The sequence below is a fragment of the Toxorhynchites rutilus genome, chromosome 2 (assembly GCF_029784135.1).
Source record: "Toxorhynchites rutilus septentrionalis strain SRP chromosome 2, ASM2978413v1, whole genome shotgun sequence".
NCBI classification, from domain to species: domain Eukaryota; kingdom Metazoa; phylum Arthropoda; class Insecta; order Diptera; family Culicidae; genus Toxorhynchites; species Toxorhynchites rutilus.
The window spans coordinates 263,823,779-263,836,171 of NC_073745.1; the positions used below are offsets into that span (position 1 = coordinate 263,823,779).

Here is a 12,393-nt window from a genome sequence, read left to right on the forward strand (position 1 = left end):
CTCTCCCTCTCTTCGAATCAATCGCTCGCCTCGCATTATTCTCTCTCGCACCAAGTACACGAAAACTAATAGGGTAAACGGCCATGAGTTGGCTATCGCTTACCGACTCTACAGTTTCGACTTCCGGTTTGCTGGTAATAGTATTGAATGACAAAAATACGATTTGGGTATTGGTTGCAGGTGTCTCACCAGCGGAAGTAGAATATCGTTTTCCGATGTGATTTAAAAATCGAAGATGGTGACTTCTGGTTCGCTAAAAACGGATCTTAAAGACCGGAATTGGCATGAAATTCCACAATACGATCGTGAATGGTAGCGTTGACATATATCCATGGGTATGCGAAGAAGAATAAAAAGAGAATAAAGTTTGATAGTGGACAGATAGGATTCAAGCGAGTGGGAGACAATATTTGAGTGGTAAGAACTTAGCCTTAGAGCGACGCGTGTGGAGTTAGACAAAGAAAGTACACATCCAAATGCACAAACGGTTAACGATCAAATTCAAAGTCATCTTCAGCACGCAAACATAAACGCCCTTGCACAGGTACACCCACATGCACACAGATGCATACAAAGAGTTTATCAAAATTTTCTGATAGCAAAATCAAAGGGGTCCCCTCTGTAGTGAGCGCCACTCGATGAACCAGGATTGTGCTAGCCATTGATGGCAAACGCCAGTGTGAACGTGTTAAACAATCACGATGTAAAATTTGGAGGTCGGTTTAGGACCACCCCGAATTTTCCCAAATAACGGTATACATTACAGCTATCAGCTAGATTCAATTTGTATAGTTTATTTTGATAAACATACCATACAAAATAACAATTGCCTTGTTTTGTAATGTTTCACAATCTAAAAGAACATTGAACTCATTTTGCATACGGGTCAAAAAAATTTCTTCTCTGTTTTTGAAGCAATGGAAACGAAAATTAGGATGGTCGTTTGGAAGGGGGAGGGGTGATCTCAGGGGAAAGTGAGAAGTATTCAGAGTAATAAAAACATAAAAAAAGTAGTACATAGCTTGCTACAATACGTTGAAATTTTTATTTAATACAACTTATTGATTGTGTGACGTGACAACGCTTCGTGGAGATTGTTTTATGTCACGTCACAAAATGAATGCTGATATTTTCAATGTTCTTGCGTGGTTTTTGAAACACTGAATATACAGGACAGGAATCACTGTTTATCTTTTGTTGACAAATCATAGAACAAAGTTTATTTGTATGTTTTGGAACGGAACTGAGAATACAAATTAAGGCCATGTTCTCACTGCAGCGGGGCGTCAACGTGGCTTGAGCGTGGCGTGTTTACTTCTCGCCACGATATTTTAATTCACTCACATTGCACCGTGCCAGCGGCGTGCCTTCAGCGTATTCTATGGAAATTGTCAATGTGGGTTTTTGAATGAAAAAATGTAATTTGGTTTTGTTTTCAAATATAACAGCACCTTTGAACGTATCCGAGTCAAAACCCCGGGTCAAAACACCTCCTACATGCGTGCTGTTATAAATTAAGTCACTACTACATACAAATATACGCAAGAGAGAAATGGAGAAGTACAAATATCGCCGACGTGAAATGTTTTCGTTTGCACGCCAGCAACACGCCAAAAGCTCGCTCACGGCATGTCAGCCCAGTGTGAACACATCAGTAAGAACACACACGATTAATAATAAGCGTCACACGCCCCGCCCAAGTCACGCTGACGCCCCGCTGCAGTGAGAACATGGCCTAATGTTCTACCGTCGGAAACCGCAAAAAGACAGGTGTTGTCACGTCACAAAAGTATTGGGCTGGCATCAAGCGAATTGAACTGTAAAATATTTCACAACTGAAGATTCTTGTAGGATTTTTTGACGTAGGACTACGTCTTTCATTTCTATACCGGGGTGTAAAATCAAAGTTTCGAAAACGAAAGCGTTACGCCGGAGACCGAGATTTTGAGCGTTAATAGCTGCTGAACAACTGAACGAAATTGTATGATAAACACTTCATTCGAAAGATAAAATGTCTACGCGTTATATACTTGTTACTTTTTGATCCAAAAACTTGTTTCAATAGTCTTAAAATTGCTTTCAAAACAGGCTATTGAAACCATCAATCGGTATATAAGCGAGTGGCGCTCGGAAATCCACTCAGTTCTAATTGAACAGCGATTGGAGCATGTTGTCGCTGTTGCGGTGAAGCTCTTTATTTATCATGAAAGCGCGGATGAACGGTGTCACCAAGAGCCTGTTTGTGCACCCTAGGCCAGAAGGGAATCTATCAGGAGGAGAGTGATGCCACAAACGGTTCCCTGGGAAGACATCGTTACACACACATACACGCGCGGCTATTAACAGGTGGTTATCGAGTTGGCATTAACCACTGGTGGGCTTCCAGTATCGAGGAAAATGTGGAAATATCTAATCGTTACTGAAAATAATCTGCCAGTTCCTCTGGGAATTTTCAAAATATATTCATGTGAAAGAGTTTAATTGAATGTTTTCTATCCATGTTACACTGTGACCAAATATGTTTCAATCAAGTGCTATTAACAGGTGGTTATCGAGTTGACATTAACCACTGGTGGGCTTCCAGTATCGAGGAAAATGTGGAAATATCTAATCGTTACTGAAAATAATCTGCCAGTTCCTTTGGGAATTTTCAAAATATATTCATGTGAAAGAGTTTAATTGAATGTTTTCTATCCATGTAACACTGTGACCAAATATGTTTCAATCAAGTGCTATTAAAAGGTGGTTATCGAGTTAGTATTAACCACTGGTGGGCTTCCAGTATCGAGGAAAATGTGAAAATATCTAATCGTTGCTGGAAAATAATCTGCCAGTTCCCCTTGGAATTGAAAATTACATTCAAGCGAAAGAGTTTATTTTAATGTTTTCTATCCATAAAATATCCATATATTACATTTGGGTTTGTGATTTGTCAATCAAGTACAGTTAGCAGGTTAGCTTCTGAAGATTATTCTTCAGAACAAGGTTTTACGTATCCTATATTGGATGCATAAAACCTTGTGCCTCCAACGTAACGCTCTCGTTTTCGAAGTCCCCCAAATATTCATTTATTCATTCATTCAGAATGGATTTATATTCAACTTCGAACAAATGATCTCTAAATCAACGATAGTCCTACGTCACCCTTGCGGTTATACCATAGATATAACCCACTTCCTGGTTTTTTTTCAATTTTACTTTGATATCGTGTACTATTTGGGAATAATGTGATTTATACATAAAAACGAGAAAAAGAAAAACCTGTTTTAGTGAGTCAAAACGTTGTCACGTCACGCTGGCATGTGTCTATTGTGTATTGGCTCGACTTGATATTTTGTCACTTTTTATGATTTTTAAAACTTCTAAAATCAAGAAATATTAAATAAACCTCAGAACTTCGAACAAATTGATGATTTTTTATTGCTAACTCCGGTGTGTGTAAAGGCTGATTTAGGCGGTGCCAGTCAACGCGCTAGTAGAAGAATCCAATCACTAGAGTCTAGTTTTTAGAGCCATGTAAACACCCGGCTCCAGTTACTTGCGCAAGTATCACACAAGTATTTGGCCACGCCAGCGATTAGAAAATTTTCTAGATACTGGCGCCGATTGATAAATGACAATTGCTTCCAAACAGTGCGTCATATTAGACATTTGTGTGAAATCGAAATGCCAGGTAGTTTCAGTGTTGCCACATATTTATTTGTACTGGAATTGGGAAAATCTTTTTCGGCTATGGTGAAGACAATTATTAAACGGTGTTATTTGGCTTGTTCTGTAATTTGTATGTTTGTATGTTTGTAACATGTTTGTTTGTAGCGCTTTACCGCATTAAAAGAAATTTAACCCCCTTCCTGTTGACCGATTGGTCTGAAATTTGGAACACACCTTTATCTCTGCAGTCATTATAAAACTGGGTATTTCATTATTTTAAAAATCCAAGATGGCGGCTGCTACAAAATGGCGGATTACATATTTTCTCAAAACCCCATCAACATGGGTATCAAATCAAAGGGCTTGACTAGTAGAATACAGTTATGCATGAGGAATGCAAATCCAAAATGGCCGCCTCCACAAAACGGTGGTTCACATATTTTCTCAAAACCCGGTCAAAATTGGTATCAAATGATAGGGCTTGACTAGGAGAACACAGTTATTCATGAGGAATGCAAATCCAAAATGACCGCCTCCACAAAACGGTGGTTCACATATTTTCTCAAAACCCGGTCAATATTGGTATCAAATGAAAGGGCTTGACTAGTAGAACACAGTTTTTCATGAGAAATGCAAATCCAAAATGGCCGCCACCATAAAATGACGGTCACATATTTTCTCAAAACCCTATCAATATGGTTATCAAATGAAAGGGCTTGACTAGTAGAACACAGTTATTCAAGAGAAATGCAAATCCAAAATGGCCGCCACCACAAAATGGTCGTTCACATATTTTCTCAAAACCCTTTTAATATGGGTATCAAATGAAAGGGCTTGACTAGTAGAATACAGTTATTTACGAAAAATGCAAATCTTAAATGGCGGCCACTACAAAATAGCGGATTACATATTTTCAGAAATTTATGGAAAATTATGAAAAATGTAAATCCAAAATGACCGCCATCATAAAATGGCGCCATGTTTTTCAAAGCCCATCAATATGGGTATCAAATGAAGGTGCTCAACTGGTAGAACACAGTAGATCATGAAAAATCCCAACAAACATCGAAACATACTTCTAATTCTACTGTCATTATAAAACTGCGTATTCCATGTTCATGGAAAATTTGATTTGGCATCCCGTTAAAAAATGGCATTTTGGATTTCCATTCCTCATGAATAATTGTGTTCTACTAGCCAAGCCCTTTCATTTGATACTCATATTGAAGGAGTTTGGGAAAATATGTAATCCACCATTTTGTAGCGGCAGCCATCTTGGAGTTTTAAAATAATGAAATACCCAGTTTTATAATGACTGCAGAGATAAAGGTGTGTTCCAAATTTCAGATCAATTGGTCAACAGGAAGGGGCTCAAATTTCTATTCATGTGGTAAAACACTAAAGACAAACATGTTGCAAACATATAAACGTACAAACATACAAACATACAAATTACAGGGCAAGCTGAATAAAACCGTTTAAAAACAGTTCCTATCGGTGCTTTATGAGAAAAATCTGTGTTCTTACCGTACAGAACAAAACAAACAAAACTGAAAAAATATACCTTTCCGGATAAATTTGTACATTTGCCAACACTGGATGGTTCGATGGTACCAAAGTACGTAGAATAGAAGGTAGTCTCATCTCTGCTTTGTTCAAGTAGTGGTAGGTAAAGAAAAAAAGCAAAAAATTGTAATAAACCATCGATCGAATCCATATAAATTCGAACATTTTTGATTTTTTTTTAAATTGTAACAAAAGAACTGTCTCAAAATATGTTTCTAAATGATGAAATAGAAGTTTACTTAATCATTTTAAAATTGAAAACAGTGAAATTATCGCACCTTTATTATAGAAATAAAGCAAAAAACGGTGAACAAATGTATGGAGAGGTTATATCGAAGCAGTGTCGTTCCCGCAAATTGATTATATAATGAAAGATTAATTCCCACACTGCTGTTTTTTTTTCTCTTTTATTGAAGTATCCATCAAGAACCATCCGACGCTCTCATTGGTTTCGGTTTGGAGTGTTCAGCCACTTAAGGGACCAAATTGGCGTTTCTGGAAAACGAGAAAAAAACATTTCCTCCATCCCGGGTCATCTTCCGAAGTGATTGCAAATACATAATTTGCACTTTCGCAAGAATTGAATGTATAAATTTGGAATTTAGTTTGAAATTTTTTGGAATTTAGTTGGAACGAAAATTTTTGGAAGATCCAAGAAGCGAACGCATAGAATAGCTGAAAACATCTCCGATTAGTTTATCTCATCACAATTTATATAAAACACACTTACCTCCAGTACGAAGACGTCTTCTTTGCTGATTATAGGTTAAAACAGTATCCTCAAAAGAGTCTGAATGTTTCGCGTATCGAACGAGCTTTTGTATCCGAAAAAGTTTAACCATTCCCGTCTCACAATTTGTTGGTCGGAAAACGGTGGAAAGTTATCCGACTTTCGACAAAAATTTCAAAATTTTTCTGCTCCGGTATCGCGAGACGTGGCACTTCGATATATTGCTGAAGTAAACAAACGCTGTTCAGTATGAAATCGATTAAAAATCACATCAAACCTTACCTGCAGTGAAAATGCGGTACACTATCGTGTTTATCGTCGGCTTGACTTACGATTTTTTGAACTTTTAAAAACAAGAAATGTGAAAAAAAACTTCCGAACATCGAACAAATTGAGAATAGTTTATTACTAACTTCTTTGTGTGTGTAACACATGCGCGCTCCGTGTGTATACACAGGTAATATCACTTACCTTCTATTCTACGTACTTTGCGATGGTACAAGGAACATCAAATTCAATTCCCTCAACGTATACATGGAAGAATCTTCATTGGCGTTGACGGCATTGTGCTTCATGTGTTCGATTTGTGAAGCGAAAATGATAATAGACAATGAAATCATGGAAATATCAGGAAATTTATATAAAAACAGCTGATGAAGGTTCAGTACGACGTGTTTTAATTAGTAAATTAACAAGAAGTAAAATTTTTCATTCAAATTTTGACAATTTAAAACTGCCTCCGGGCCTACAAAACCGATAAAGATTAATTTGCCTCCCAAAATGGTGATCGCCACCAGACGTCGACACTGTCATTCGTCATCAAGTCAAAACTGCCTCCGGGCCCAAAGTACGTAGAATAGAAGGTAAGGGATATTTCCTGTGTATACACAGGGAAAGCGCATGTGTTACACACACAAAGAAGTTAGTAATAACAAATCCTCAATTAGTTCGAAATTCTGAAGTTTTTTCAATATTTCTCGATTTTAAAAGTTCCAAAAATCCTGAATAGAGACAAAACCGCAAGTCGTGCCGACGGTAAACACGATAATGTACCGTTTTTTCAGTGTAAGTAAGTTTTTATGTGGTTTTTATCGATTTCATACTGAACAGGTTTTGCTTACTTCAGCGAAATGTTGAAGTACCAAGTCCCACGATGCCGGAACAGAATAATTACGAATGAGATAAACTAATCGAAGATGTTTTCAGCTATCCCATGCATTCGCTCCATGGATCGGGAACGGGAACAACACTGCTTCGATATAACCTCTCAACACATTTGTTTATCGGATTGCATTATTTTTATAGTACAGATGCGATAATTTTACAGTTTTATATTTTAAAAAAATTAAGTAAACTGCTATTTCATCATTTCGAAACATTTTTGAAGACAGTTCTTGTATTATAATTGGAAACATTAAAAAATGTTTAAATTTATATGGATTCGATCGATGGTTTATTACTATTTCTTGCTTTTTTCCTTTGTCTACCACACTTGAACAAAGCAGGGAGTAGACTACCTTCTTATTCCACGTACTTTGCTCCGGGCCTACAAAACCGATAAAGATTAATTTGCCTCCCAAAATGGTGATCGCCACCAGACGTCGACACTGTCATTCGTCATCGAGAATAAAGTGACAGCCAAGCTGTCCAGTTGCTGAAAATGTGTATGAACGCACAGCACCAGTCAACTGGGGATCTAAATATGGCGTGCCGTTGATGTTCAAGTAACTGGCGCCAATTACTGGTCAATGTGTAAATCAGCTATAAAGGCTGATTTAGATGATGCCAGCCAGCGCTCTAGTTGAATTATCCAGTGAATAGAGAACAGACACTCTGTTCGAGTTAGAGGCCAATTACTTGTTCGATACTGGTAAAAGTAACTTGAACAGAGTGTCTGTTCTCTGTTCACTGGATACTTCAACTAGAGCGCTGACTGGCATCGTCTAAATCAGCCTTAACACATGCGCTCTCCGTGTGTTTACACAGTAAATTTTCCTTACCTTCTATTCTACGTGCTTTGAGTTGTCCCTAGATCAATCAGGCAGCCATCTGTTGTTCAGCACCGGCAACAGAAGTATAATTCTCGCGAAAGAGACGCTGGCAACCTTTTTGTTGAAATGTCCGGCTGAATGAAATAGAAGCAATTTCATATTACCTCTCTCGTTTTTGTCACCAAGTTGAACAAAACACAATGATACTGTGTTTCTCTCAGTCCTTTATATGGAGTCCACTAGAAAGCTATTGTACGAGCATTGATCATTCACGGAAGAGAAAATCTATTAGTCGGGAGTGTCGAAAAATACTAGTGAAAACGAAAAGCGAATCGTCATCCGTATAACTTTTCAACATTGCAAGCATCTGGATCGTTTTGACTAGATCATTCGATTTGTTTTACGCTCTGTGGCACTGTTTTTGCGTATTCGCATATAATATATACAATGGCCACGTCATTCACCAATTTTAGCTACGAGCGATTTATGCGGAACATGGGCCAGAATATGTAAGTATTTTTAGCTTATAGAGGAGATTGCAGCTTGTGTCAATTGATAGGAGTGTTTGCATTCTCATAAAAAATATCAAATCCAACACAGTTGATGTTTTTGACTTTGCATTATCGAATTAGCGATAACTGTGTTTCAGTATTCGTGCTGTTTGTGTGAGCGCGGGGAGTAAAACAGCTCATCCTCCTTCTTTGCCCACCTCATCTGTTGACCATTTTATGGCGCTGGTATTAGTTGCAATAAAGAATATTCCAGTAACGAATGTTTGTTTTTCCATTTCAGCGAGCCCAGTCTCCGATATCATTTGAGCAAGGTCTATGCCTGTCTGTCGGCAACATGTGTAGCGGCTGCGGTTGGTTCTGCTATCCATATCCAAGGAATTTGGCATGCAAATCTGCTCAGTGCACTTATTGCGATGGGATTGGTCCTAGGACTGGTCTTCACCCCAGATAATGGCAAAAACTTCAACATGCGTCTCGGAATGTTACTCGGCTTCGGTACCTTTACTGGTCACGCGCTCGGGCTGCTATTAGAACAGGTGCTGATTATCAACCCGGCAATAGTCGTGACTGCTCTGATTGGAACCGCTACCATTTTCACCTGTTTGAGCGCCGCTTCCGTTCTGGCGAAGCGTGGAAGCTACCTATTCCTGGGCGGAATCCTGATGAGCACTTTGACCGCAATGGCCCTGATCAACATTGGAAATTTAATGTTCCGATCCTATTTCATCCACGATGTAAGTCTTGATTTGTAAATCCCATTGTATTAATTACAAATATTGATCTAGAGATTGCGTCAGTCACAAACGCAGCTGTTACAGATGACATGGCGTCACAACATGAAGTGTAAATTATTCATTCATACACGTCAGTTGATAGGTGCAATCAAAAAGGTTCTTGTTTGCTGGAGATTCATCATGTTTCGTCACAATCATTGTTATGTGTCTTAATTAGTTGGCGCATAACGTCATTACTAATCATTTGGCGTTCAGCCTTCAATGCGAACGAAATGCAGATCTTGTAACGCTATTGTGTTCCCTTAAATGGATTGGAACGCAGAATGGAATACGTGAGACATTCATAAGAAAATAGATCGTTCAATTTGCGTAGTGTAAGCGTTTGCGATGATTAGCTGATAACAGACCACCACATGTCACTTCTATGATAAGGGAAAGAAAAATTGGCAATGATCATTAAATAGAGAAAAATAGTTTATGGAAATACTTAACAAATTCCGGTTATTCGAAAGCTCTATACTGGCTTATTTCTTTAATTTCCCGTGTGTAATGTTACAAATTAGAACTCATTCACTGTACTATTTTTTACAGCTGAACCTGTACGTTGGATTGGCGGTGATGGCCGGTTTTGTTCTGTTCGATACCCAGATGATCATGGAGAAGCATCGCATGGGAAGCAACGACTGTATTAGCCACTCTTTGGATCTATTTTACGATGTCATCGGCATCTTCCGACGTCTGTTGGTTCTACTCAGCCAGAAGGAGCAAAATAACCAGCGCAAGAAGCGGAATGACTAAATCTAGGTAATCCGGTTTCGGAAAATCCTTTATACCACGTAAAATTGCTGCATAGAAATTATTGTGTGACATATACTTGGTTGCGGTTAGTGTTTATACACATTGATGATCATGTATAATTGTTAACGTTGGGGTGATAATCACCAGTAATCGATGATGTTTGGTTAATATAATGTTTCCGTCTAGTCCCTATATGTCATCACATTCACACAAAAAAGAAAACAAACAAGCACGGACGCATTACTAATTCACTCATGAATTCCAAAATTTGAATATCGCGGGAGGCCGAACTCGCTCATTTTACTGTGTACTGTAACATGAATTCTATTTAGATATAAGCAGTATATTTCGGAGTTATTGATATTTGGCAGAAGAGGTTGAATTGTTTCGATGGTTCTATGAGCGAAATAAACATTTGTGGGATAAATTATGTTGTTTAATTTAATATTTAAAATCATTGATTTCCTACATTTCACCGCTTGTCCTGTCTTGTCGACCGAAAAAATATCAAAAGCACAACTAGGACATGAAAGTTAGGAACGTCGAGAAAGAAATATTCATTGGCTGGTCTGCCCATGTTTGTATAGGAGACGTAAACGACAAAATGAACAAAATCGACTTTTTCGCTGTTTCGCATTCTACACAATGTAATACATTTGTTTGCAACATGCAAACAAACATTTTTTGCTCGAAAACATTTGAGCAATTTTGAAAAAACGTTTCCGAAAAATCACTGTCCGCATAACGGACGTAGTTTCATAAATCGTTCGAAAATCAACAATTGTCAGTATTATGTGATATAAGCTAAATCTACATTTGAATCACATTCTTTGTAGAGTACAAACATGTCAGTCACGATAGTGTTTTATTACTTAGTATTTCCTAATAGATGAATTTAAGAAACCATTGAAACGCTGCTCATATATTTCCTATTTTCTGTACAATGCACTGCGATGAACAAAAAGAAGCAATTGTGTTTTTTAATGTTAAAGGGCGATCTGCTCGGTCTCACACGGATTCAATAGAGGACCCTTCCATCTACTCTGCGACCTCTGCCAAATCCACAACTCCGTCGAGCACTTCTTGTGTGGTTGCCCGAAATTCGATGATCTACGAAACCTGCATGGAATCAGCGGGAGTGTAAGGGACATCTTTTTTTTTTTTTTTTTCCAATTCATTTATTTGTAAGGCTCAATCGCATGAGCTTTGCGGAGCCACTAATTCATGATTTGTTTTTACAGAATTTCAACTTAAATCTATGTTTAGTAGGTTTCGACCGATTACTCGCGGTTTACTCGAGGTTAGAGGGGCAACAATTTTTGTGGGATGGATCAGGTTAGGGATATGGATATGAGGTATCGTTGTCTCAACCGAGAGTTGCCGCACGCACTGTAGCATTGTGCATAAAGACCAGGGATAGCATCTGGTGTTCGACTATCTGTCGAGGGGGGGCGACGGTGAGATGAGGGGACAAGACAAACAAACTAATAACGAAAAAGAAAAAAAACACAAAAGCATTAAATTCTTATGCTAGTCCGTTTCACAAACATATAGATCAACTGCATATAGCAGATGTCGCGAGTTCCCAACACGTCTCTAACAGGAACATAGGGTTGTCTTCTTTGGGCCCTAAGGGCATTCAAAAGGTACTCTCTGGCTGCGTAATTATCCGTACATTGCCAAACTGCGTGATCGATGTCATCGTAACCGTTTCCACACCGACAGACGTTGCTTTGAACAAGATTTATTCTGTGGAGATGCACATCTAGCGAGTAGTGGTTGGACATAAGTCTACTCATTACACGAATGAAGTCACGACTTACGTCCAAACCTTTGAACCCCGCTCTCGAAGAAACCTTTGGAATAATTGAATATAACCACCGCCCAAGACTTCCAGTGTCCCAATCGGTTTGCCAACTCAAGAGGGAACTCTGACTAAGGGACATCTTGAAGGACGATCCAGCAAGAGTAGCAGCGCTTGTCTGCTACCTAAAAGATGCCGAACTATTTTTTAAGATCTAGCGTCTGAACAATGGATCAGTCAAGAAGATCCTTGTTCCTTCCCCTCCACGATGAAGGGGAATAAGAACACGCCGGCATCTTCAACGGCACGGCTTCCACTCCACTGGCCTGGAGCCATGGTCCGAGGACATCCATGCCATCTGGTCCAACAAGCAAACAGCAAGTTCTTTGTTAAGTCATGTCTCGCAAAAGGATTTATATGTGTTAAATTTTTACGTCCAATTTTTATGTGATAATTTTATGTGCAATCTGTTCCTAACGAAACCTTGCGGCAATGCCGTCGATAAAGAGGCGAACCAGCCCAGGAGGCTGAAAACCTCTCAAATAAAGAATAAAAAAAAAAAAAAAAAAAATGTTAAAGGGCGAACACAAAATTATTGCGACACCGA

The 12,393-nt window shown here is 38.6% G+C and overlaps 1 protein-coding gene and 1 long non-coding RNA gene across 2 annotated transcripts; one reads left to right on the forward strand and one right to left on the reverse strand.

Annotated features, from left to right (window-relative positions):
* Positions 1 to 5,710: 5,710 nt before the first annotated feature.
* LOC129771527 (uncharacterized) lies at positions 5,711 to 6,460 on the reverse strand. The gene is made up of 3 exons (XR_008742397.1): positions 6,230 to 6,460; positions 5,948 to 6,171; positions 5,711 to 5,892 (listed from the first exon to the last, which is right to left on the reverse strand). It is a non-coding gene; the product is annotated as an uncharacterized LOC129771527 (long non-coding RNA).
* A 1,687-nt stretch (positions 6,461 to 8,147) lies between these two features.
* Positions 8,148 to 10,409, forward strand: LOC129771521 (bax inhibitor 1). The gene is made up of 3 exons (XM_055775261.1): positions 8,148 to 8,447; positions 8,731 to 9,184; positions 9,776 to 10,409. The coding sequence occupies exons 1-3, from the start codon at positions 8,386 to 8,388 to the stop codon at positions 9,980 to 9,982; spliced, it is 723 nt and encodes a 240-aa protein (XP_055631236.1). The 5' UTR covers positions 8,148 to 8,385; the 3' UTR covers positions 9,983 to 10,409.
* Positions 10,410 to 12,393: the final 1,984 nt, after the last annotated feature.